Source organism: Manis javanica, chromosome 7 (assembly GCF_040802235.1).
Source record: "Manis javanica isolate MJ-LG chromosome 7, MJ_LKY, whole genome shotgun sequence".
Lineage (NCBI taxonomy): Eukaryota > Metazoa > Chordata > Mammalia > Pholidota > Manidae > Manis > Manis javanica.
In genome coordinates, this window is record NC_133162.1 from 83,558,309 (window position 1) to 83,585,202 (window position 26,894).

The window sequence follows — 26,894 nt, forward strand, 5'->3', positions numbered from 1 at the left end:
CTTTACAAGGGATAAGTTCATACATTTAGAACTCCTTAAATAATTGCCTGATGTATAGTAAGTGAAAGGAAAGGAGCGACACACAGCAGCAATTCACCGGAGAATTCCGCTTTATTAGGGAAAGGTGCTGGGTTATATAGGAAGGGGCATGAGCTGATTGAGGGGTCACTTCTACAGGGCTGGTGGCTATTGGCTAGGTGCAGGGAGTGGGAGGGGGGAGAGAGGTGATTGGTCTTCAGGTGGTGCCATTGGGAACCGAGGACCCGGAAGAGAAGCCGGAAGTTAGCCATCTTACTGCTGGGGGCCCTTCATTCCCCCCTTTCTCCTTTATGGGGTTGTGGATGTTGCTTTTCTCTCTGACTGCTTCCTGCTGAACGGGGGTGGAGAAGGGAGTAAGGGCTTGAGGACTGGGAGGAAAGGGTCGATAGGACTCCCCACAGTAAGGACGAGTAGATGTGGACTTCTTCAGGTTGGAAATGAATGAAGGTTCCCTGTAACTATAGGTCGAGGACTTGTTGATTCTAACGGTGGTGCCAGGAGGATACGGGTGCCAAAAGCCAGGCGTCTGCGGCCATTGTTTCCAGGAACAATTACCAGTGGGGAAAGGGGTCCATCTCAGCGTGTGGTGAGGAGGTTACATGAGGGTGAGGGATCTTCTGTGGCCAGAACCTGATAGTTCCTGAATAAAAGCTGGTTGAAAGTTTGATTAGAGATTTTTCCAACTTGGGATTTGATAAACTTTATTATACAGGGTAAGAAGAGACAGGCAAGAAGAATGATTATTATGGAGCCTGCAATGGGCCAGAGCCAGGTGAGGAAGGGGTTTGTCAGTATTGACGAGAATGGGTTGGAATTGGAAGCAGAGTGGAGACTGGAGGCAAGGTCGGTGAGTTTGGTAATGTCAGTTTCTACAATGCCGGATTCGTTGATGTAATAGCAGCACTCTTCCCGGAAGACACAGGAGCCACCCTTCCCGGCTAGCAGATCTAAGGCCCGCCGGTTTTGAAGGGTGACCTTAGCTAGCGAAGTGACCTATCTTTGGAGAGTGGCCAGGGAATTGGCAGTGGATGTCAGGGCTCCCTCAAGTTTGGCGTTGAGAGCTCTAATTGCCCATAGAGAGTGACTCAAGGCTCCCCCAGAAAATCCTGCCTCAATGGCTGAGGTGGCCAAAGAGATACCGACCATGATGGGAAGGAAAGCAGCCCTTTTTGTGCACAAGGACAAGGGAAGTTGGAGCTCAAGGAATTCAGCCATGCTGTAAAGTGTAAGCTGTGGGATTAGGGTGATGAGAATGCAGGGTGTGCTGGAGTTGGGAGGCAGTGAAGTGCGCTGGAGGGAGGTGGAGTCAGGCCTACACAGTGGATGATGAGATTATCTGTGTATTCTAGTTCCCATAGGGGTATGTCTGCCAGGGGGCAGAGGGGTTGTCTTTCTGCATGCAAGTAGTAGTAGGAAATATTAAGGGGCACGGCGGCCAGCACTGGGAGCTGTAGTGATACACACAAGAAACAATTGGCAGTGTTGAGGGTGTGGTTGAGAAACATGGTGGTGTCCTGAATGAGCTGTAACAAAGAGTAGGAGAAATGGGAAGAGGGGCGGGGATAAGAAGATGAAGAGGCGCCATCAAGAGTTTGGATAATGACTTTTTCAGAATGTCTGATATCTGATGCAACTTGAGAGATCTGGGAATGAGAGGGAACATACTTCAAGAGATATGAAGGGTACCATGGGGGGTCGAGGACCCCCTGTAATAAACTGAGGCTGTGACTCTGGCAGCTCATTGAGAGTGCCAGGGATCTGGGATTGATAAGGAGAATGAGCCGTTGGGATATTTCATGAAACGGTCGGAGGAGTAATACTGTGGGTACCGGGAGTTACCCATGTAGTGAATGGCGCAAGACCAGTAGGGACATCTCCCGTAGGTGTCTGGCCATCGCCTGCAATAGGCTTGTTTTTGGTCATAGAGAAAGCAGAAGTAGGGAGAATAAGGGTAGCTGCTAGTGAACACTTCAGTGGAGGGAGGAAAGTGGAGGTATAAAGGCTCAGAGCAGCTTTTCAGAGGGCAGTCTGATGTGGCAATGAGGGCAGTAACTTTTGTTTGATGCTGTGTTGAAGTCTGTCTGACTTTGAATCGCCATACAAAGGAGGCTACGGTAGAGGGGAAGACAATAGGAATGAGGAAAAAAAGTGGGAGAGCAGTAAAGGAGGAAAAATCATGATTCGGTATGGATGGCAAAGGGGTTGAACGGGATTTTGGAGGAAAGAGGACAGTAAGGTCAGGAGTCTGGAGGGAGGGAGAGTCTGTAAACTTTTGTAGGTTAAGAGATCTTTTAGGTGATTTGGGGACAGAATGTTAAGGGGCGCCCTGAATGTCAGTTTATGAGCTTCCTTCTGCAAGAGCTGTCTAGCGGCTAATGCTCGTAGGCAGGGGGCCCTTCCCCGAACTATGGGGTCAAATTGCTTGGAGAGATAAGCTACTGGGGCAAAGGATGGGCCATAATATTGGCCTAGGACTCCTAGAGCTTGACTGGACCTCTCATGAATGTATAATGAGAAGGGCTTCAACAAATCAGGGAGATGGAGAGCTGGGGCTTCTACAAGGGCTTGACGGAGCTTAATGAAGGAGTGTCGGGGTGAGGAGGATAATGGTTCTTCAGGGGGGCCCTTGCTGAGGTCATATAGGGGTCTTGCCAATAGGGAGAAGTTAGGGATCCACCCTCTAAAATACCTAGCCAGTCCTAGAAAGGAAAGGATTTCTGTCTTGGTTTTGGGAACAGGCAGGTCAGAGAGGAGCCGTTTTCTGTCTAAGGTAATGGACTTTCTTTGTTGAGACAGGAGGAATCTGAGGTAAGTGACAGAAGGGGAAGAGATTTGAGCTGTGATGGGGGATACCCGGTAACTTCAGGAAGTGAGAAGGCTAAGTAGGGAGGCAGTGTCAAGTTGAGACTGTTCTCATGAGGGACTGCAGAGTAGAAGATCGTCCACGTATTTTAATAAGGTGGACTCAGAGTGATTATGATTAAACTGTTTGAGGTCCTGAGCTAGGACCTGTCCAAAAATATGGGGACTATCTTGGAAGCCTTGTGGCAAAACTATCCAAGGGAGTTGTTCAGAATGTCTTGTGTATGGGTCCGTCCAGGTGAAGGTGAAAAAATCTTGGGAGGAGGGGTCCAGAGGGATAGAAAAAATGCGTCCTTGAGATCTAGGACTGAGAATTGGGATGCTGAGGCAGGGATCTGCAATTAAAGGTTGTATGGATTTGGAATTAAGGGATAGAGAGGGACAACAGCCATGTTGATGAGGTGAAGGTTTTGGACAAGGCAGAAAGATCTGGGTTTTTTTTTAACAGCTAATATGGGGGTATTAAATGGGGAGTGAGTGGATCTGAGGTAATTTTTGTTTAAGAGATCTTGAATGATGGGTTGTAGGCCTATGAGGGCTGAAGTGGTTAGGGGTTATTGGGCCTGACAGATATACTGAGATGGGTCATGTAATTTGCTAGAGGCAGGAAGACATAGAGCCATGGAGGGGCATGTAATGTCTCAAACTTTGGGATTTACAGGGTGTATGAGGGCAGAACCGGAGCTTTCATTGGATAGAGGGGGTCATTGGCTATGAGGGCCATCATTAAGGGAGTACTGGGGGCTGTGGGAGTGGATATAGTTATGGAAATGTGGAGGAGGGAAAGGATGTCCCATCCTAGTAAAGGGATGGGACACTGGGGCATAACGAGGAAGGAGTGGGAGAAAGGTATGGGATTGTCTTGGATTGTGCATAAAAGGGGGGGGGGTTTAATAGGAAAATCTCTTTACTTCCTAGCCCGACTACAGGAGTAATGGCAGGCATAGTACGGCGCTGGTATTCTCACAAGACTGACAAGGTGGCTCTTGTATCTAGGAGGAAGGAAATGGGGCGACCATCTACTATTAAAGTAATACTGGGCTCCTGTTTGGTGATGGAATTGGTTGGGCGAAAAGTCCCCAGGCCCCATCAATCTTCTGTCAGCCCCACTATGGTGGGCTTAGGATGGGGGTTGTTTGTCCAGCCTCCCCTTCAGGTTGCTGGGCAATCAGACCCCCAGTGGCCCTTTTTGTGGCATCTGGGGCATGGGGTGGTAGGAGATCTGGGGGACGGGCACACCCTTGACCAATATTGTTCTTGTCTGCACTTGAAAGAACCTCCTGGGGGCGCTTTTTTGTAGAAGGACGCCCAGGTTGTGATTTTATCAGCTGGGCCGACATTTGGAAATTGGCTTGATCAGCATTTTGTTTACAGTGCTCTTTCTCCTCCTCCCGGATATGGAAGACTTTAAAGGCCACTCTTAGGATCTCAGTCTGTGGGGTAGTGGGGCTCTGTTCTAACTTTTTGAGTTTTGCTTTAATGTTGGGGTAGCTTTGAGCTAGGAAGTATGTCATAAGGACATGTCTTCCGTCAGGCGTTTCTGGGTCAAGGCTGGTATACTGTAATAGGGCTTGAGTGAGTCTGTCTAAGCTACGTCCTGGAGGGGGGGTGGTAATTTTGGGAGGCCCTCAGGACCGAGTCTGAGGGGGACTGAAGGGTTCTGGCTCAGTCTGTGGGGGAGTGACACGGTCCAGCTGCACCTAGTCGAGCAGGTCCTGAAGGGCGGAAGGGGGGCAAAGAAAATAAAGAAAGATAGAATCAGACCCATGTGTCACCAGCCAGCAACCCAGCTGCCTGCCTCTGCCGCTCTAGTTGGGCTTGAACTCATGACTCTGAGGTTAAGAGTCCCATGCTCTACTAACTGAGCTACAGCAGGGCTCCAATTAATTGCTTATGGAATGCATAAACAGAATGTTCTTTGTTCTCCATTCCTGCCACATCGGCAAGTGGGGGAAGGGCATAGCTAGAAGCAGGGGCGGTGTTTCTACACATCTTCAAGGTCTCCCTATTTTCAGAGTGAGGAGTCTTGGCTCATCCTTGAGGACAAGATATGTTTTTGTGGACAGATAAGTTCCAAGGACTGCACCGGTTGTTCTCTAGCTTGTGCTTTCCCATGCTGCGTTCAGACATGGGGGAATGTGCTTTCCCATTCTCCCTACAAACATGTGAGAAGACAAACGCGGTCCCTAACAGGGGAGAAACAGGTGATGAGGGCAAAGATGGAGGAGGCCTCCGGGACCTAGTTAAAGGGGGGCTGAAAGGCTCAGGCTTAATCCGCGGGGGACGAAGGCGGAGGAGGTGAGATGGGGGAGGAGGTGGTGGGGGAGGAAGGGAGAAGGCCTCTTGTAGGAGAAGAAGGGGAAGGGAGTGAACGGGAGGCTTCTGTGGGGGCGGCAGCTGGCAGGCTAGGAGAACTTGGGGGTGGCGGTGGGGGGGAGGAGGCAAAAAGCTTCAATATAGGGAATCTCCTTCCATTTTTTCAGGTGCTGGCAGTATTTAAAAAGATTGCGAGTGATGTTAGGATCAAGAGTTCCCCCTGCGGGCCATTGGTTGTTATTGTCTAGGGGGTATGTCGGCCAATCTTGGGAGCAATATTTACGGAGAAGTTTTGGTTTTATATCAGGCGTCAGGGAGAGTGTAGTCAGATGCTTAAGCAGGCATTCAAGAGGTGAACTTTCAGGGAGGGATGAGGAGGCTCCCATGGCTAAAGGACAGAGAAGGAGACAAACAGGGGAAGATGAACGGAGATCCTCAGACTGGGAGCAGACTGCAAGGAGACAAAGGGCATCCCCGATGATCCTTGGTGGTCTGCAGAAACTCGTATACGATTCGGAATTTCTTAGGAAGTGTGGGTCGTCACCCAGTCTTCCCTACGAAGGCTGAGTGCTGCAGTCACGAGGTACGTAGTACTAGGAGTTTTCGGCAGACAGAACAGATTTCGGCGGACGGAACAGAAGGAGAAGGGGGGGAAAAAGGAAGCGTTCTCATCCGCAAAGGCGTCACCTCATTTATGGCTGTTGGAGGGGGGGCCTGAGGGTCTGCCGCAGCTGTGAAGGCCTGAGGCAGGGATTTATGGCTGTCGGAGGAGGGGCCTGAGGGTCCGCCGCAGCCGTGAAGGCCTGAGGCGGGGAGAGTTCCCTCCTCAACCCAGAGCGTCAGGGCCTTGCCAGACGATCATGGTCAATGGCACTGCGATAGCTCGGGGAAGAGTGGCCCACTCTGGGGGGAAACCTTACCTAAAGACCAGAGAAGAGTGGTGAGTGTGATGAGCCAGCGCCGCAAAAAGAGGACGAGGCAAGCTGCTGCTAGTGTCGGGGGGAAGACGGGGCCCAGTTGGGGTGTCCCGTCTCCCGGGTTTCGGCACCAATGAAAGGAAAGGAGAGACACACAGCAGCAATTCCCCGGAGAATTCTGCTTTATTAGGGAAAGGTGCTGGGTTATATAGGAAGGGGCATGGAGTGATTGTGGTGTTACTTCTACAGGGCTGTTGGCTGTTGGCTAGGTGCTGGGATTGGGAGGGGAGCGAGAGGTGATTGGGCTTCAGGTGGCGCTGGCGGGAACCAAGGACCCCGAAGAGAAGCCGGAAGTTTGCCATCTTACTGGTGGGGGCCCTTCAGTAATAATCTGTCCTAACTCATATATTTAACTCAAACTGTTCATTTTCTTAAGTTGTATTTTATTTCATTGATATTGATATGGTCTTTTATGGCTAAACAATTCGTAACTATCTATGATTTTTAAAAAAATGGAGGTTGCCATAGTCAGAATTCTCATCACGAACAAAAGTAGTAGGAAAATTTTTCAATACCTGTATCACAGGCCATAGCTAACACGTTTTATCAGAGGAAGTCAAAATGATAATTAAAATAAGCTCAAATCTCACAAGGCCTAAATCATAGGCTGTTAGTGCAATAGGATTTTAGTGCAGCAAAGACAATCAACAAGGATGCTTTTATTCTCCCCTGAAGGAAACTGACACCTAGAGAGGCAAACATACAAAGTCCCATGACTCGCTTGTCATCCATTCATCAACATGTTTGTTGACAACTCTTACATGCCAGCCCTAGGGTGGGAAGCTCAAGAACGCATCATATATGACATAGTCTGCTGGACACAGGTGTCCTCACTCCCAGGCAAAAGTTCTTTCTTTTCCAGAAAGCAGACAGTGGCCTCAGGCTCACTTTGGGACACTGAAATGGAATGCCTCTTCATGTCTGGCTGCATTAGCGAATACCCCCCACTCAACGGCCAATACCCTGAGAGTTTCACTTACACACCAGTAGACTAATAACCTGTGTTTGAAAATAAAGACAATTGGGGGAGTTGATTATTTCCCAAGTCACACAAATAACTTTGAGTCTAATGGTATTATCAAATCCCCACATGACTTTGAGTGCTTTCTCCTACATTTCAAGCCACTGCTAAATTATCTATGCCCCGGAGCATGAAAATGCAGTGCATCAATCAAAAATTAGTTTTTTTGTTTTTTTCCCCCTATACTGTTGCAAAAATGTCATTTTGCCACATCATTTAGCAGCAGAGAAGAAAGTGCAGATGGACTAGAGGAAGCATGAGCAATGAGATGACCTCTTGGGAAAAGACTTGGAATTTCCAACACAACTGAATTCCTGATGGTTTCAGGGAAAGGTGTTAGCATGTAGATGAAACAAGAAGCACGAAGAAGAATGGACTCTTTGTCCCAGTTACTCTCATGTTTTATATCTATTGTATTTGCCTCTACCTCTTTCTCCTGCCCTGCACTGACGCCTTAGGGCTATCCAGAGACCGTCATCATCACTGTCAACTTGGAGCTTCCTTTCAAATTTTTTTTACAATTGATTGATAGTTTCCCACGCTGAGACAAAATCCAGATTCTTTATCTACCTTGGCAAGTTTGAATCTATACTTTTAAGCTACACAGAGAAAAATCCATATATACCCGCCTCTAAAGGAAATGGTGGCAAGCAACTATTTGCTTCTGCGGGAAAGTCCTTAGGCTAGGATTTAGCAGAACTGGGTTCTGGTTCCAGGTCTGACATTCAGATGCAATTAGTCATCCCTGTGCTTTCACTCCCAGTGCCTGTCACAAGCTACATTATCTATTAGATGTCTCCCAACAGAGATCCCCTTCTCCACTGGGCATGACCCTGTTATTCTTTCCACCTATATCTTGATTCTTTATTGGAAATGCTTATTCATGCCTTTAGCCATTTAATTTACATTAGTCATTCATCCACTAAATATAGACTAGCCTCCTTCCTTACCATTTATCTTAGCCCATCTGATCATCCTCAAATTAAACTCAAAGTACCCCTGGACAGCTTCAATTCCAACGTCAAGGGCCTCCCCCTGCTCTGAAGTTCTAGCCCTTTCTCCTTCAATCACAGATTTTTCACCTGGTTATATAATGCCTCATGTTATTGTTCTGGGAATATTTTTGCATTAATTATTAATTGCTTCACTGTGTTTGCCTAGGTTCCCATCTAAGTCTTGAACTCCTTCTCTAAATAATCAAAAGTCCTAGTTTTCTGTCCCAATTCTTTACTACTCCCAACTACTTGGATCAAGACCTATGATCCTCCATTTTCTTAGGTAAAAAAAAAAGAGATCCTTAAAATTGCTTCCAGCTCTAAGAGTATCTTAAGTCTAAGATTTTATTTACCATTTAAAAATTCAGATTGTTCTTTTGAATTTTATTATTCCTTTTATTCTTAGCTTAATGATAGCACATAATGGACTTTTAATAAAGGAGGAAGTTTAAATGAGGACAGTGAGATCATTTCTTTGGCTACTCTGTGTAAATGCTGGAATTCCTAGGGTTAAAATGAGGTGGCTTTGCAAGTAGACCTCAACTCCTAAAGCATTTGCTATTAAGTTATGAGCATCAGAAGTCTTTTCTCCCCTTCAAAGCATGGGAGAAGATGCCATTAACACAGCTCAGTATTTATTGGAAACAAAAGCCTTCCTAAAAAATCTGTCTTCAAAGCTTACAATTTTCAGCATTTGAGAAGACTTCCTTTACCTCCAAATTCCTTTACCGTCTATCTTTTTAAATAAAGGGAAAAGTACGGCCGGTCACATGACAAGCTGACAATCTGACCCAATTTAAGAAGAAAGAAATGAAATGATCAACAGTTTTGGTTTGCAATTTGGAAAGAGGATGCAATCTGATAATCCCTATATGTTCCTCGTTTTCTGCTTGAGGGAAAAATAAAGACTATTTATGAGACCTTTCCTGTGTTATTAAAGTGAGATCATTGCTTCAGCCCTTCTAAAATGTTTTGTAATATTAATTTTTCACTGATGGCATTTTTAATATACTCTGTGATAAATGCTTGCTGGAGTCTCTTTCTCTGCAGTGTGGGTGCATGGGGCTATGATAAGTGTGACCAGGGTCTCTTACATAGACTGTAGTCATTCATTACCCAGCAGCGTGGCCAATCTGCATCTCTGGTCCACAGGCAATCTTTCCCCATCTGTTACCTCAATTTGTCCTTGTAACCATTTCCATCAGTTCTGGAGAGTTTTGTATGATCAAACTTTGCAAGTAAGGAAGGGGAGGTAAGGAAGTGAAGAGGGATCATGTGCTCCCCGTCAGGAAATCAGATGAGCCCAAGTGTCCTGACAATGGGTTTCAGCCATGGGCAAGTTCACTTTTGATTTGGAGAGACCAAAAAATGACAACGGAATGTTCTTGGGATGAAAGGGTTTATACCCCACTTTATTCCCAGGGTGGCAGGTCAATCACTAGAATCCCATTGCCTCAGAACAAGTCTGCATACAGCAAGCCAGTCCCTGCCTTGGGGCCTCTCCACCCCTGCAGCCATCTCAGTCCCTGTCCTCCCTGCTGCCACCACTCCAGCCTCTGCTCACCTGTGTCCCTGCAGCTCAGAGCACTTAATATAGAGTCGATAACAACATATTGCCCACATGTGTGCACTGAGCAAGCTGACCAGGGTCAGGGGAAAATCCTGGCCACAGGAACTTTCATTTTCTCCACACCCAGTCAGCTTTTGGGGCAGATTCCCAGGGGCAGCCCTCTTGGCCTTCTGAACCTGTGGCTCCCTCAGTCATGAGCACCAGTCTCAAAGCTAGTTGTTGGCAGCCTCCTGCTGAATTTGGAGGAGCCCTACTTCAGATTTCATCATCAAGTAAATCAGATGGCTCTTTGAAACAGGGGCTTTGAATTTGAGAAAGAAAATTTAAAAATGACCTTGAAGAGGTCCCCTCATTCCGATTCTCACCTGTCACTTACTTGCCACCTAAGAAAAAAAGGAAAAGGAGAGTGAAAACATGAAAAGGAGAATTTGGGAGGGATTCTCCATAATACTCAGCAAGCAGTTAAAAAGGGCAGCCCCCAAACCCCATGCACTGATAAAAGAGGAGCTGCTGGTTGTTACAAAGTGTAGGGTATAGAAATGTGAAATAAATGTATTCATGAATTTATTTCATTTATTTAGTCATTAACAAGCATCCCTTGCCAGATATTAGGCTCAGCATAAAGAATACATGTGTGCTTAATTATTGCTCAAAGACTATCACACCTGCAAGCTTTGTGAGACCCAGAATCTCCTACTTACTGCTAGATCCCGAGCCTAGCATAGCACGTGGCAGAGAATATGTCTGATGAAAGAGAGATTGGGATGGAAAGAGAGAAAGAACCAGAACATGAGGGCAGGAGAGAATTGAGTGGGGCTGTAATAAGCATGACCAGGGTCTTATCCCCAGGATCTAGGAATATATCTAGAGGTTCAGCGAATATTAGCTGTTGTTTATATATATCACGAAATTAACATGACTTATTCCCAAAGCATTGACTATACTGTGTAACTCAATTTATGTTGAGGCTGGAAAGATCTTAACAGGAAGGTTTTCTGCTTCCTTTGGTATTTGCTTACAGGGAAATGAACACAGTCAGTAGCTCCTCTTCTTTGTTTGTTTTTGTAGGTGTACCAACAGGCTCTGGCAAAATCATTTAATTAGTCCCACTTCTAGAGTAGGTTGTAAAGAAGGTAAAGAAAACTGTTCAACTGAAAGCCAAGGAGGAGTGTGGGCAGGAGTATGGGCAGCAGGGCAGAGAGATGCAAGCGGGGAGAGGGGCCTGCAATGGGATTTTTCAATTTTGTTTAAGCTGAATTCCCAGAACACTACCCAACCATTCCATAAACACTTACTGAGGCCTTGTTATATTGAAGGCATTAAGCTAGAAGGAACAGACTCTACTCAAAGCCCCTGTGGCTGAAAAGGACCCAGACAGAGGAAGTAGTAATTAAGATGCATCCAGGGGGGCTGAGCATTAAGCGCTCCAGAGGCTCAGTTCCCAGCCCAGCCCAAGGATGTGATGCCTCAGCCAGATTTTTTTAATGGGTATGATGCAACAAAATAAGCAAAAATAAGCCAAGCAGGAGCAAACAGACAAAGCAGGAGAGAGTGTTCCAGAGGAGAAAGGAGCCCTGGCCCCTCAGCACGGGAAGGAGAGGTCAAAGCACATTTGAGAGGGCTCAGAGGAGGTCTTCCCTTTGACCAGCCACTGGGAAAAAAGGCCACTCTGGAAACCAAGGCAGGGACCCATCAGGGAGGCCTGTGGGGCCATGCTAAGGAGACCAGGTCTTATTCTGAGGTTTTACTCACATGCTGAACACCAAAACACGAGCTAGTGGTAAATAAGAAGTAGGCACTGTAAAACCAGCTGCCCTCTAAAGGTCAGGGGAGGTAGAGCAGGGAAATAGGACAACGGTCATGGCTACTTAGCCTGCAAAAAGGCCCAGTTTATCCTTTAACTTAATCTATATGCTATTCTTCCTCTTCTTCCAGCCCCTTAATCAATTAAGTAATTTTGTGACCAGGAGCACAAGGGACAGACCTGTGAATGTACATGAACCTGCATGAGTAAAGAATGCTGAGATCCAGATCAATAGTCACCTAAGTCCTATTCTTAAGACAAAACTTCAAAGGAATTATGAATCACCTGTATACAACATGCCTTATGCCAGCCCCCACCCAAAAGATCCTATAGAACTCCAAGCCCTAAACCCTTAGCCTACCTTCTGAGGTCACCTGCATTCCTGGCTGAATGTGTACTATCAAGTAAATTTTGTTTCTGCAGAAGCCTATTGTACTTGTCTCTGAACTCTTTTTCATGATAAAGTCAAGAACCTGCTGACCCCCACCTCTGGTGGTGTCTTATCACTGCCATTCCATTAAATTTTCTAGTCTTAACACAATCCTTTCTCTCTCCCTGTTTTATTCCAGACCAGTAGGGAAGGGAAATTCTCAGAACATAAATTCACTCTATCCAGTGCTCCACAGCTCCCTCAAATTCTAGGGTGGTAGGTATGTAATTTCTGCTGTGCAAATCAAGCAGACACTGGACACCAGGTGACCTTACCTTCAGGAGCTGGCAAGGGATTTGCCCTCAGCTGAACAGGAGTCAATGAATTTCCTTCCCTCCCTCTGTTCTTTCTTGCTCTTTTCTCCCTGCAGCTGCTGACATTTGTTTCTACTCTTGCTTTGATGAATTCTTTCCTTACTGGAACTTGTTCAACCTGATCAAGAATTCTTTCCAGTCAAAGTCAAGAGCCCTACACTCATCTGGGTTGAGGTTTCACCTAGTGCTAAGGGAGAGACCTCCCCAGACACCGCTGCCTGGCAACACAGGTGCAGACCATTTAAATAATCCATGTTAATCATTTCAAAAATGCTGCCTGAGACCATGAGTAAGTAACGTAGGGAATGCAAAGGTGAATATGACACAGCCTCCAAGGTCCTTACAAACCAGGAGAGGAGAGTGGGAGCACTGGATCCCAACTGTCCCAGAAGGAATACAGATAAAGAGCATTAGAAAGTCAAGTGGAGAAGGAATTGCCTCCAGCTGGGGATCAGGAAATGCTTTCTAGGAAAGAGGATCTAGAAAGTTCCACCCTAAGGCAGTGTTTCTGAAGTCTGAGGGTGTGTCACCCCAGATTCACTAGATCTGGAGGAAGATCCAAAAATTTTCGCTTCTACTAAGTCCCCAGGCGATGCTGATGCTCATAGCCCAAGGCTCAGGGAACCTTTACCCGAGGGGAAATTTAGGAACCGGTCAAAGAGAGATAAGGCTGTTGGCATCCCTTGAAAAGGAGGCCGTATTTGTAACGGCAAGTGGTTAGAAAAGCAAGGCTATCTCCTGATGACAATCGAGTAAGACTGGTGTGTGTATAAGCCAGCATCAGACACCACCTTGGTACATTAGCTACCCAACCAACCCCAGTGGCTGAGGGAAGCTGTGCTAGAATGGTCACCAAGCATGAAGTAACTATAGCTTGCAGTGACCGTGGCTGCCATGTGGCATCTTTCTTCCTAAATTTTCTGTCCTTCAACGTCCAAACTTACCAGATCTGCCCTGCTCTCAAAACCAAAGCAACCACAAGTGCCAATCAACTCAGCTGTTGTGTGCATTACTGACACCCTTCTTCTCAACTAAAAGGAAAATTTTTTAAATCCTTTAGTTTATCCAAAACAGGTTTGGAAATTTTCAAGAGGAATTTTAACAAAGAAAGAGAAATTATAATGAAGCAGAGGCATTCGCACGCACACAGTTCTCATGTCATATAAACATAAAATATACATAAAAAGTTAAACGAAGATTAGTTTGGTTGGTGCAGTTTGCAAGTTGTTTTGGTTGAATTGTGCCTAACAAATACCAGTTGAAGTCCTAGCTTCCAGTACCTCAGAATGTGACCTTCTTTGGAAATATGTTATTTGTAGAGGTGATAAAGCTAGCCTGAGGTCATTAGCATGGGGCCTATTGCTCTATGACTGGTATCCAGCCCTTAAGGAGATGAGTATAAATTAAGGAAGGGGCATCCATTTAATTAGACACCCTGTGTGGGCCAGAAAACTCACATCAACTGTAAACCCTACCCCAAATTCATAATTTTAGCTCTTTTTCTTTCTTTAGCGACTTACTCTCCTACCTCTTTCTCAAACTTCCCTTCCACTTCAAAGGAAAGGACTGTGAGTATATTACCTTTTCCTCTCAAAGTCCAGAAAGCTACTCACCTGGGGCTCCTCCTGCCTGGAAAAGAAGGACGACCCCCCCCTACTGGTAGTGGCACAGTGGCAAGAGAAGGGCTGGACCAGGAGAGGCCAGACAAGATTAGAACAGGCTGGGTGCCAGCAGGCAGCTGGGCAGGGAACAGGGCAGTAGGCTGAATGGCCCAGGATGGACAGAGAGGTGGAAGGAAGATGCTTGCTAATGGGACTCACCATCTCACAGTGGACCCAGGTTTACATATCATTCGTGAACGCTGAAAAGAAAACCCCTATAAGTACTTACAGTCAATTAAGTTTGACATTTTCCTTCAGAAGTGTCCTCATTTCCACCACACACTGAGAACAGCTGGGTGCTCCCTCCCCTGCTCCCTAAGTACTGATTAGCACACACAATGCCCTAATTGTCCTTCTGTATTTGGGGAATAATTTTGATTATTGCTTTTCCACACTTGGAGAGGGTTTCCTGTGGCTTTGTTTGCCTGAGACCTTACCCTCCAGTCAGGAGAACGCACTCCCATCACAGCAAGGGAACCACTGCAGATTGGATCTTAAGGAACATGTGTCCAGAAAAAGCTTTATAACCTTGGTACTATCAAACTGCAAACAATCTCTAGAGAAATCGTTGTGCATATCCATCTTCCAAGAAAGGGCACATTAGTGAACTGCATAGCTACACCCTTGTTCTCTAGTTTGCACCAAAACATTCAAATGTGACTCAGATTGCCAAGGATTTTGGAAATCACAGTTTGCCTTTCCCTCCATGAAACAAGCTACCCTTGCCCTCCCCTCTCACAGGACCCTCAGTGGCCAGACCAGTGAATGAGCACTGGGCAGTGTATTACTCAGGGCCTGCAGAAAAGCCCTACCATTCATTGAGAATGAATTGGATCGATATAAACATATAGGATATGTATCTATCAATATCTAAATAGATATATAGATATAGATATCTATCTCTATATATATATGTAGAGAGAGATTTATCATGAGGAGCTGACACTCATTTATGGAGGCTGACAAGCCCCACAATCTGCTGTCTACACGCTGGAGACCCTGGGAAGCCAGTGGTATAATTCCAGTCCAAGACTCAAATCCAGAGAACCAGCGGAGCTGAGACTATAAACCTTAATCTAAGGGCAAGAGATCACTATCCCAGCTTGAGGTTGCAGGCAAGAATTAAAAAGGGGGAAATCGCTCCTCCTTTGTCTTTTGTTCTGTTGAAACCCACACTGGGGAGGGATATCTACTTTACTGAGTCCACTGATTCAAATCTTAATATCATCCAGAAACAACTTCAAAGACACAGTAAGAAATAATGTTAAATTGGTGCCAGGAGCCATGCTACTCAAGCTGTGTAGCAAAGGTCAGGCTGGAGGAAGACCCCTGCAAAGCAGGGGCCTTCGCAGCTGGCTCCCTCTATTACCCACCTTGATTTTGTTTTTTCCATTATACTATTGGTTTTGTTTTTTGCTTGCATTGTTGCCAAGGGTTAACTAACCTTTGCTGAGCAGTGTGGAAACGATGAGAACATAAACTTCCCAAAAGCTTTTCAGGACGGTGCTCCTGAAGAATGGAACACGCAGGGGCCAAATGGCGATCTTGGCATAAAGTACCGAAACCTGCTGTTAGTTAGTCAAACATTGACCACCCCATTTCCACTGAGAATGCCCCCCTTGTTTACAATGCTAGTGAAACTAGTGATGGAAAAAGTTTTCTAGAAATAGAGTTATGAGAGAATATTGAATAGAATAACCCTGTTGACACTTGATTAATCATTTCATGTTTTCTTCCCTCTACTACTTCTATAGTTTGTTTTTCTTCTTTCCTAATTACAGCCCTTTACTAGAATTTGTGCCTCACATATGAAATTACCAAGCACCATAATTTTCCAGGAAGTAAAGATACCTCAAAACAAGTGCTGGGCATAGAAGCCACAGAGCATAAATCTGCAAAGAAGTAAAAAACTAACATTTTCAAAGAACATTACTTCTCTCTCACTTGCCAGCTTTACATGTCCCTGTATGGCCCCGGAAGATGGCTGGTTAGCCAGAGAAGGGTAAGATTCCTCAAGGGAGGAACAACCTAAGACAGGCACAGTCGCAGGGGGGCCATCAGGTGAGAAAATGGGGGCCAACAGAGGTGAGGCTTAGAACCTCACCCCCCCAGTTTTGAGAGAAATCTTCTACAGCTGTGGATGTTTTGTTGCCCTTGTTCAGCTTGGATTAAGACCTGGTCTGTAGGCACAAACCTGATCATCTACACCTGCCTTCTTACAGTTCTAAATCATGCTTTCTATCTATATCTTGCATTTACCTACTACATTAACATTCTATTAGATTCATACATAAAGTATAAAAATCAAATGAATAATCATACATTATATTTGACATGATTGTTTATAGTTTAAGGTTTGTGGTTAAAACAGAAACAGTTTCTATGATATGAATGCCTTTGCATTGTTCACCATGTAAGAACTTGTTTAGTCCCTGCAGTATTGGAGTCATGGAGACCTGCATAGCATGTCAGGGAGATTTTGGTATCCACACAAAAAAAAGAGAAATGTAGATAAGAAGGGGAAATTTAGTTTGTTTCCTACTGTGCCCTATAAAGGGGTATAAGGTGAAGATATGAGTTTATGATTTTAGATTGATTATAAATTTATTAAAGCCTCTAAGAATATTTCTGTGGGAAAGAATCCTAGCTAACTGTGGCACTAAGTGACCTGTATTTCACCCTGAGCTGATAGACTCCATAGTCACTGCTATATACTGCACGATCCTACGGTCACATGCACTACTTAAAAACTGTGTTGCATAGAAACATAAAACACAATAAAGTACATGTTGATAGGAAAAGTTTCGGTCAAGGAACAGAAAAATAATTACATGTCTAACACTTGACCAACCATGAATAGATTAGAAAGGAAAGAAAAAAGCTTGCCTATACTTATTAACCAACTGCCTATACTAATCATCAGAATAAAAAATAATCATATCCTTGTGCAAAATGGTATAAATAAAGTTGTCATTGGCACTTTGTCAAGAGACCACCTCCATCTGACTCCGTGTCCTGTCTCTCCATATACCGACTCCTCCGTCTCATCCTTTTGGGCTTCACACCCCCTCCACTGGAGCTAGACTCCAGCAAATTGGGGCTTTCCATATCTCAGTGAAGTCGACACATAAAATCAGCCATCATGGCTAGTTTTGCCCTCTCTGTGGGACTCCCCAGTACTTTGGCAGGTGACACCACATGGATACTTAGATATGCCTATAAAGTGTGGGTCCTGTGGACCCTACAATAATCACAGGGCTTTTGATAAAACTCTACAAATTGTAGTGACACATCCGGTTTGTAATCCCACTAAGATTATTTTTAAATCACCCTTAGATTGGGTGATTCTAACATAAGAGTATATTAAAAACAGCATCTGTCCTTTCAAATTCAAAGGGCAAAGCATTATTTTTGAGATAATAGTGGGGTACGATGTTATATCGGTAAATCTGAGGCTCTTTGAGGTAGATCACACATTATCAATGCATTTCTCTGCCAAAACTGACTGGTGTAGCTGAAAGGAGATGTCCTCAGAGAATTGAGCACGGAAGTGTCTATACAATCACCTAATCCCAGCCCTGCTGGTGTCATCTGAAGATTCATTCTCGACTGCCTGTAGCATCCAGATGATTGGTGTGAGCCCGGTGGACCCCTAGATAGCCCAACACAGTTCCAGACTTTTATGTTCATGTCTTAAGGCACATAATCCCACAAGACAGGCTCTTCCTCAGAGATGCTTAACAATCTGAGTCACCCATTGCTTGGCACCTGCTTTCTATTTATTTGCCTCTTATCTGGCCTTTGACTCCCCACAATGTAGACTGGTCTTGTTGATGTTTGTGACACCAGGTAACAGGTATGCAGCAAGCTTTGTAATAGGCACCTAGGTAAACTTATTTCATTGGACAGCAACCTGTCAGTTATCACAATACTTCTTGTGTGAGGAAGGTGTTATTATCCCTACTTTACAGATGGAAAAGTTGGAACCCACTGAAGAGGTCATAGAGCTGGTACGTAACAGCAGAGTTTGTACCCAGATTCACCCATTGCCAAAATCCATATAAACACTGTGATACACTGTCCCCAACCGTTAGCCAAATGGGTAACACTCCTTGATTTTCCATTACTTCAGAGAGCAGCATTAGTAAGTCTGGTAGGGAAACTGCTCTTTTATCTCCAGAGATGCCTCACAGACATTATCTTCTTACACTTGCAATCACATACAGACTTCCTTGATGGAAAATATCTAAAGGTTATGATTTTGAGCTTATCACAAAGGAAATGAATCTCTTCTTCAAAGGGGTTAGCCTTAAGACATGGCTCTTAACAAAAGCACATTTATTGGTTTGTCTGACACTGTGACCAGAACATGTAAAACATGTAAAACAGTGGCCAGAACATGTAAATCATGACTTAAAAGGAGAATCAAAACATAGAAAACAAGCAACTAAGAAACACTTATCTATTTAAGACTCAACCATAGATAATGGTAAGAGATTTTGAAATAGCCGTAAAAGGCTGAATTAGCTTGAGAAATTTGTTATCCCCATTTTCACCTAGATGCAGTCAGATTCCAATGGCACAACTATAGCAAAACTGGAATTTGTCAAAGTTCCACCACAGACACTCTGTAGTGGAATTCTCTCCTAGAACCAGGGAAAAGCTCTATGTCAGCCCTTCTCAGCAATCAAGTTTAAATTTTTCTGGGCTTTCAAGGCAAGCTCAAATTGTGCAGTGATGTCTTATGAAAACTGAGAACCAGTGGAGAAGGTGCCGAGGGTCCTTGAAGTCCCCAACAGTGTTGATTAAGTGCTTTTTGCTTGGCCAAGCCCTGTGCCAGACACTTGACATAAACTCTCTCAATCGTAAAGAACACTCCTGCCGAGGGGCACTACTCCCACTTTACAGATGAGAAAACTGAGATTCCAAGAGATAGTAATTTACCCAAATTACACAGCTAGGGTTCATTACCAAATGTGCAAAATTCTCGAGGAGGGTCTCCTGTAGTCCACGAGCTGGTAGAGTCAGTGGTACACTGAGCAACCCAAGAAGCCTCTTTTGACTAAAAGGCACCATGTTTTCCTTGGACTCTGATGACTCACTGTATTGCAATGTCTGGAGGGATACAGCTGCAGGCAATGGCCTCAAGGGCATGAAGCTGGACTTTCCCCCTTTCCAAAGGAGGCCCGGCTGCGTGTTCTGCCCCGGTGCAGCTGAGGCCAGCCCTCCTTCCCTATATAAAGGAACTCTGTTACCCTGTATGCTGGCTCTGGGAAGGAAGTGTGTGCTCACGGCCAGGAGGTTCCTAGGCTGCTATGTGGCTGCTTCCGGCTATCTTGCTCAGTCTCCCATGGTCTCTTGCCTGGGGTGGCCAGCATAGGCCCGAGGTACTGGGTTACCCTGGTGTTCTCCACTGTGGGTTACACAGCTTTCAGTTCACCCTCAGCCTTCTCAGCCAGGACACAGCGACTTCTCCCACACTCGTAGTTTGGGGTAAGTTTGTCGTCTCAACTGGTTTAGCCGGGCAACAGCCATTGCCTCAGCTGCCCGAGCTAACCCTCTAGCTTCCTGTCTTACTACTGTCCCTTTGATGAGCTTTGCAATTTCTCTGTAGCATGAATTGCCTCAAACACAGCTGTCTTCCAAATCTGCTTCCCCTCCTGTTTCTCTCTCTGCTTGGCAGCTGCCCCGTGAAGTCTGGTGGCAAAGCTGGCTGGCCTTTCCCAGCACCGGTGGCCATGCTGACTGACCCTTTGTGCTTTCTACCTCCCCAGACAACCGCGGGCTGCCTCACAGGCTGCAGAACGACTCTGGCTGTGGCACCTGGGTCCGGGATGGCCCTGGCAGCTCCCTGGAGGTAGAGGCATCCTATGGCAGCTGCTATGTCACTGAGTGGGTGAGTACCACCCAGTCACCAAGAGCGGAGAGGAAGCTCCCTCCGTCATCCAGGCTGGCTCCCCAGGACTCCCGCTATCTCATGCCGATAGGCATTGAAGCAGCAGATGCAGCTGGACGCAGGACTATCACAGAGACAAAGCTGCTCCGGTGTCCTGTGGACCTCCCAGGTGAGGTTTGAAAACTTCCAAGCTCCCTGCAAGGTGCCCTTGGGCCTCTCCTACCTGCTCTGTGCAGCACCCCTGACACTCATGGATTGTCTTCCAACTCTTGCCTCCCACAGACTTATTCTTCCATCCTCAGGCTAGCTGCCCCTTGAGAGATTACTCTCCTAGGGCACTGTGGAAAGTGCTCAACATGCTCCCAGGTCCTACCCCAGCACTGTAAGCTCCTCACAGCTGGGTGGCAGAACTGGGATTCAAACAGGACCCAGCCCAGGAGCAGGACACCCCAGCCTTGAGAAGGGTAGGGAGGGAAGCTGATGCTACCAAAGAGACCTGGCAAATGCCTCCGAGAAGTAGTTGAGGGCTGCTTGATCACTTAACTAGGACATAGTAGGAATGTTTGATTCCTACTTAGCTTCAGCAAATCTTGCCTTGGGAGCTGAGCCCTGCCTCAAACAGATTCGAAGTTGAAATTCACTTTTCACACCAGCCTTACTACTCAAAGCAGTCCAAAGGGGTAACACTGACAATTCAGAATCATAGTGCCACACCAGACCTACTGAACTAGAACCTGCATTTCATAAAGGTCCCCAGATTATTCATGGTCCACTAAAACTGAGACACACCTCTAAAGGGCAGAAAGAGGAACTTGGAAGAAGAGAATCCCAGTTCTCTACTGATCATATTGGTATTCTCTTTGTTCAATAGTATTAATGTCTGGGGACTCCTGTGGGGAGGGGAGGAGGCTTGATATTCACTGTGAGACTAAATCTCTGTATAGTAATATGCATGTATCTATTCCACTCATCCAGAGAGCTATGGGAATTCTAATGCATTGTAATGTTCTTTTTTCATAGACCACACTTTGTTACTTATCTTGAGTTGCTTTCCTCTTCAAATCTAGCCCTAGATGCTCCAAGTGCTCACCTGTGTGACTCTGTCCCACGCTGGGACAGACTGCCATGTGGTCCTTCCTCCATCACAGAGGGAGACTGCAAAGAGCTAGGCTGCTGCCATGACTTAGAGATGAATTCCTGTTACTACGGAAACACAGGTGAGTTAGTACATCTTTGAAAACAGCTGAAGAAAAGCACCAATTACCTGCAACTAAACCCAGAGAGGGAGGCTTTTCCTCCTCCTCACTAGGGCAAATACTATGCAAGATAACAAAGTTGATGTAGAAGCAATACATCTTAGGATACTTGACACCGCGCAATAGAGCTTTCTATAGCCTTTCATTGCCTATTCTTCTAGAAACCTAACATAAACTAAATAGCTTTGGCTTTGAGTTCATTGAATGTTATGTGCAAGACACTAGCTAAGTAGAAAACTATTGCCAGGGAATAGCCTCTCTGGCCGTGCTAGCCTAATCTAGAGAAACTTATTTCAAGACTACTTCCTACATGTCCCAAATCATGCCGAGACTTTCTAATGCAAAAAAGAAAAAAACCCTCATTGTGTATGTATTTGCCATACTCTAGCCCAAGCTCTGAATATTAACTGATAAGTAAAACAAAGCAGGTGCTATTAACCCCACTACAGATGATGAAGTGGAACAAGGAGGCTAAAGGTTTTGCCTAAGGTTGGTAAGTGCTGAAGGCAAGAGTCCAACCCAGGTGCTCATGCACAGCCTTGAATAAGCTCAAGACAGCTGGGCTTGCACCGATGTCACTAGCTAAGAATGCCAATTTCTCAGGGGGAATCAGAAATCCTTAGACTTTTTTCTAGTGGCTCAGTAATGGGAGAGGTGACCTGCCTCAGCCCAAACACTCTGGCATTTCAGTGACATCACGCTGCACCCAGGATGGCTACTTCTCTGTTGCTGTACCTCGGAACGTGACTTCATCTCCGCTGCTCTTGAATTCTGTGCACTTGGCCTTCAAGAATGGCAGGGAATGTAGCCCTGTGATGGCAACACATTCCTTTGCCCTGTTCCGGTTCCCATTTACTTCCTGTGGTACCACAAGACGGGTGAGAATAGCTGACCTATAACTCTAGATGTGAGAAAGGAATGTCCTAGTGGCTGGAGGGAGAGCTAGAATATCTTAGCCACATAAGAGTACATCTGACTACTGCTCCATGTGTAGGATGGTCTCTAGGATGTAAATGTTTCATCACTGAGAAGCTGAAACCTCCCCTGGGCATTTGGCTGAGATCATAGCTGTGCTCCAGCTAGGGACTAGCACTTCCAAGCCATAGGAGAGAGCCACAAGGAGTAGGTTGTTCCCCTTACTGTCCTGCCCTGGGGCACAAGCAGGGAGGATGGCTGAAACTGTTGGTAGTGTTACAGGGCTGCTTCACTGGAGTAGTGAAAGCCCCACTCCCTTGTCTTAAAAGATAAAATGACACCTCAGGCTACTTGATATCACCGGCTGTTTCTGTTCAAGGAACAGTAAATGTAGCCTACAACAGGGCAGTGTTGCTGAGTGCTAGATCAAAGTAAGTTAAGTGAGAGCACCTGGCTAGCAGGAATGATAGACTTCTTTCCTTAATCTTCTAGATCACTGGAGACCAAGCAGTGTATGAAAATGAGCTGGTTGCAGTTAGAGATGTGAGAACTTGGAGCCATGGTTCTATCACCCGAGACAGTATTTTCCGGTAAAGGTCTTGGTTAACCTGACCCTGCTTGACTAGAGTGACTTCCCCTCCATAAAGTGGGAGAGCTCGAACCCACCTACTGCGTTTACCCTCCAGTCTCACCATTATCTGATCAGCTCTCCCTGTGTTGCTGCTGCCAATCTGATCTAAGCCTCCTCTCACCTGGCTTCCATTACACTTCATCGGGTCTGTTTCTCATTTGGTCATCTTCCTTCCGCCTCCATCATCCTTGCTGTAGCAAAGAGAATCCCTTATAAAATCTTAGATCAGAGAGCACACTGTTTTCTCATTGTCTTCCTGTGAATTAACCATGACATCATGAACGTAACCTTCAGGATGCTGCATGAAACATATTCCACTTACCAGCCTGACATCCTCCAATGGTCTCAATCCCTCACTCACTATTCCCAACCCCAGATTCCTTCTAGGGAGTCTTCAAAGGACTGAGAACTCTTGATTCCAAGCTGTTCTCTGGGAAATGTTCTCTCCCTCCTCTTACCTCTCAGTTACTCATTGTCTTCCTTTATCCTCATATCAACTCCCCTGGCAAGCTCTTCCCTGATAACCTTGTCTACAGAAGACACCTGTTTCACACAATACCATCTCTATTTCTTGTGTGGTTCTTATATCGACTCTCAAACATTGGTCATGTTTGTATATTGTTTTACCCAACTAAACCATAGCTCCCTCAAACTTGGGAACCAAGCTATCACATTTACAAATTTGTCCAATACCTAGCAGCCCTTAAGTGTTCCTAAAACTTTAACCAGAAAGGCAGTGTGGCCCATCCACCCAAGTCAGCTAGTGAAATCTTTTCCTGCAGGCTCCGAGTCAGCTGCAGCTACTCCATAAGCAGCAACGTCCTCCCAGTTAATGTCCAGGTTTTCACTCTCCCACCAGCACTTCCTGAGACCCAGCCTGGACCCCTCACTCTGGAACTTCATATTGCCAAAGGTAAGGCCTTCTTGGTTGGAGTGTCTGGCCTACAGTCTAGGCACTGTTTCCAGGGCATTAAGGGCCCAACTTGGTAACAAGACACTTACTAGAGTTGTCTATGTGGGTGGGATAGTCTGTATCAGGTGATTTAGAGGTTCTTTGCTCTAATCTTTACTGCTTCAACTTATTTTGGCTCTTGCAGATAAACATTACAGCTCCTACTACACTGCTAGTGACTACCCAGTGGTGAAGTTACTCCAGGATCCTATTTACTTGGAGGTTTCCATCCGTCACAGGACAGACCCCACCCTAGGGCTGCTGCTCCATCAGTGCTGGGCTACACCCAGTGCAAACCCCCTGCATCAGCTCCAGTGGCCCCTGCTGGTGAAAGGGTAAGTGACTCTTTAGTGTACTTGTGCTAGAGTCCCTCATAATTGTCTTGACTGGTGTGCATATATCTTTGCTTAGATGCCCCTACACTGGAGACAACTATCAGACCCAACTGATCCCTGTCCAGAATGCCTCTGGTGTGCCATTTCCCTCTCACTACCAGCGCTTCAGCATCTTAACCTTCAGCTTTATGGACTCAGTGGAAAAGAGGTCACTTGGGGGACCGGTATGATGCCCCCTTACGTGTCCTTCAACAGGTCCCTGAATCCCCCATCTTAGAATTGTTACCATGTCGTACAACTTCTCAGTCAAGGTTCCTGGGCTTCCATTACACTTCATTGGGTCTGTTTCTCATTTTGGTCATCTTCCTTCTCCCTCCATCATCCTTACTGTAGCAAAGAGAATCCCTTATAAAATCTTAGATTGGAGAACACACTAAGTTTTCTCATTGTCTTCCCGTGATTTAATCATGACATCATGAACGTAACCTTCAGAATGCTGAATGAAACAGATCCTACTTACCAGCCTGACATCCTCCAATGGTAAAGTCTTAGATTGGAGAGCACACTATTAAGATCTCTTAATTTCAGATCTTGTCATACCAATGATACAAGTGACATTTGTCAACTAGACTCCAGTTCTTTAACGTCATTGTGATATTGGTTTGGGCTGTCAAGATTTTCTGATAACTTTCATTCAACTTTTCCTGGGAAGATTGAGCAGAGTTAAAGACTATGATCCCAATTCTATTGGCTCCCAGGTCTATCTGCACTGCACTGCATCAGTCTGCCAGCCTGTTGGGACACCATCCTGTATGACAACCTGTCCTCTTGCCAGGAGTGAGTATCCAAGCCCTCCACATTAAAGGACAGACTTGAATGGATCTTGCGTCCCACTACTAAACTCCTTTAGGCTGTGGGCAAATGGCTCAAACTGAAAATATCATTATTGAGGCTTCTTTAAAGTAACTTTTTTGATTCAGTAGAACAGAATGCTAGCTTCCTTGAATTCTAGGACTCTTAAATACAAGCTACAAATCTCCAAGTAACTCTGAGCCTTATTTTTTCCATATAAATCTTAAGTCAGGAATCAAGCTTGTTCATGGCCAGCATATGGCTCAATCTTATAAAATATTTATATCTGGCTAGTTCAAAAAAGTAGATTTCCACACCTGCTCAAAGGCCGGTCTGATAACATGGCCTGAAGGTTTACAGATGGAATCTGTTGCACACCTAAAATATGCACCTCATTGGTTAGGCCCAGTGTTCCTACAGTGTGCGTACTTCTACCTGGCCGACTTTTACATTCTAGCACTTGTATTCACTGAGATTCATGACACCTGAATCTTTAAGACCCTTTGGCAAAAAGCACTCACACTAATTAATATAATAATCTCACTACTATCACTTAGATATTTAACATTCAACTTCAATAACATACTTCTGAAGAACTAAACCTTAAATGGACTTTTCTAAGGTCTTGTAACTAGCAATAGAAATAGGATTCAAACAGCTCTGCTGTTACTGTTTCTGGACCAACTTTGTCACGGGGGAAAGGCTCTTGGTATTGGCATGCTACTGTCTGAGTACCTCCCTTTAGGAAAGGGTGACAGTGTGCAGATAATCTAACATCAGTCCTTATGCCCAGTTTCTGGTGAAACTGAGGTAACAGAATTCGATACAAAGTCTCAGACTCATGTTTGTAGGAGAGCTAATGAGGCTTTCTGAAGTCATGGAGCTGAGCTGTACATTAAGAGACCTGGCCTTGTATTAAACTCAATTCTTAACTTCCCCATTCTCCCTATGTACAAAAAAAATCATAACCAATTCCAAATTCTCATCTCTCCAACAGGAAGAAGAAGCTCTGACACCCATTTTCACAAGAGTACTGCTAACATTTCTAGTAAGGGTCCCATGATTCTACTGCAAGCCACTAAGGACTCTTCAGAGAAGCTCCATAAATACACAAGTGAGTGGGAGGAGACTTAACTAGTTACCTAAATCCCACACCTGAACCACTAGTCAAGCCAAAGCTACTTCCTCACCTATCCACCACCCTCATATCCTTTACAGACATAATCAATGTGAATCTCAAAAGAAATTGACTTGTCTCTATCAAGAAGTAGAATCACTTGGTTTTAAACGACTTTTCCATCCTACAGGTTCTCCTGTAGACTCCCAAGCTCTGTGGGCGGCAGGCCTCTCTGGGACCGTAATTGTTGGAGCCTTGTTAGTGTCCTCCTTGGCCACCAGGAAATGGAGATGAGTTACTGAGACAAAATATCTCAATAAAACCAGATTGCACTACCAGCCTGTGCCCTGCTCCTTATTTGAAAGGTAAAGAGAAACTAATAAATCTGCTCTGGGCATCTCATCTCTCCAGCTTCAGACAGTTTTTACCTATATTTCTACTCTAGCGCCTCTAAACACTTCAATAGAACTTCATAGTTGGTTGACAACTTAAGCAGTATGTACAAGAAGTAAAGTCTCTGCTAAGTCTGAGATTTAGAAACAAAAGAGGGATGTAAAACAAAACTCTTCTACAGGACAAATCAAAGTAAAGTAGGACTGGTTTATACCTAGTCAGGAATCTTCTAGACCACTGGCTCTCAAACTTTAGTGTGTGTCAGACCTACTGGCCCTGCCTCTGGAGTTTGAGTAGATCTGGTCTAAGGCTAAAGGGATTTTTTTCTAACAATTTCCCAGGTGTTACTGACCTTTTTATTCCAAGAATCACACTTTGGAAACCAATATCTAGTACAATGACTAAAAGGAAGTCTCTGATCATAGATTGGTCAACTGAAAGTGCCTTGATCAGAAGAAGCTTAGTTTTGAACCAGAACTAATAAGTAATTTCCTTGTTTAATAGTTCTTAATAGTAGAGAAATGGGGAGATTGAATCATGGTAACTTAAGGTCAGTGT

General features: G+C 45.2%; 1 protein-coding gene across 1 annotated transcript; it reads left to right on the plus strand.

Annotated features, from left to right (window-relative positions):
* Positions 1-19,268: 19,268 nt before the first annotated feature.
* ZP4 (zona pellucida glycoprotein 4) lies at positions 19,269-26,270 on the plus strand. The gene is made up of 11 exons (XM_036999486.2): positions 19,269-19,482; positions 19,764-20,054; positions 20,953-21,102; positions 21,832-22,019; positions 22,549-22,646; positions 23,470-23,600; positions 23,785-23,974; positions 24,051-24,198; positions 24,733-24,811; positions 25,824-25,940; positions 26,134-26,270. Exons 1-11 carry the CDS (start codon positions 19,305-19,307, stop codon positions 26,235-26,237), a joined length of 1,674 nt encoding a protein of 557 aa, XP_036855381.2. The 5' UTR covers positions 19,269-19,304; the 3' UTR covers positions 26,238-26,270.
* The last annotated feature ends 624 nt before the right edge of the window (positions 26,271-26,894 follow it).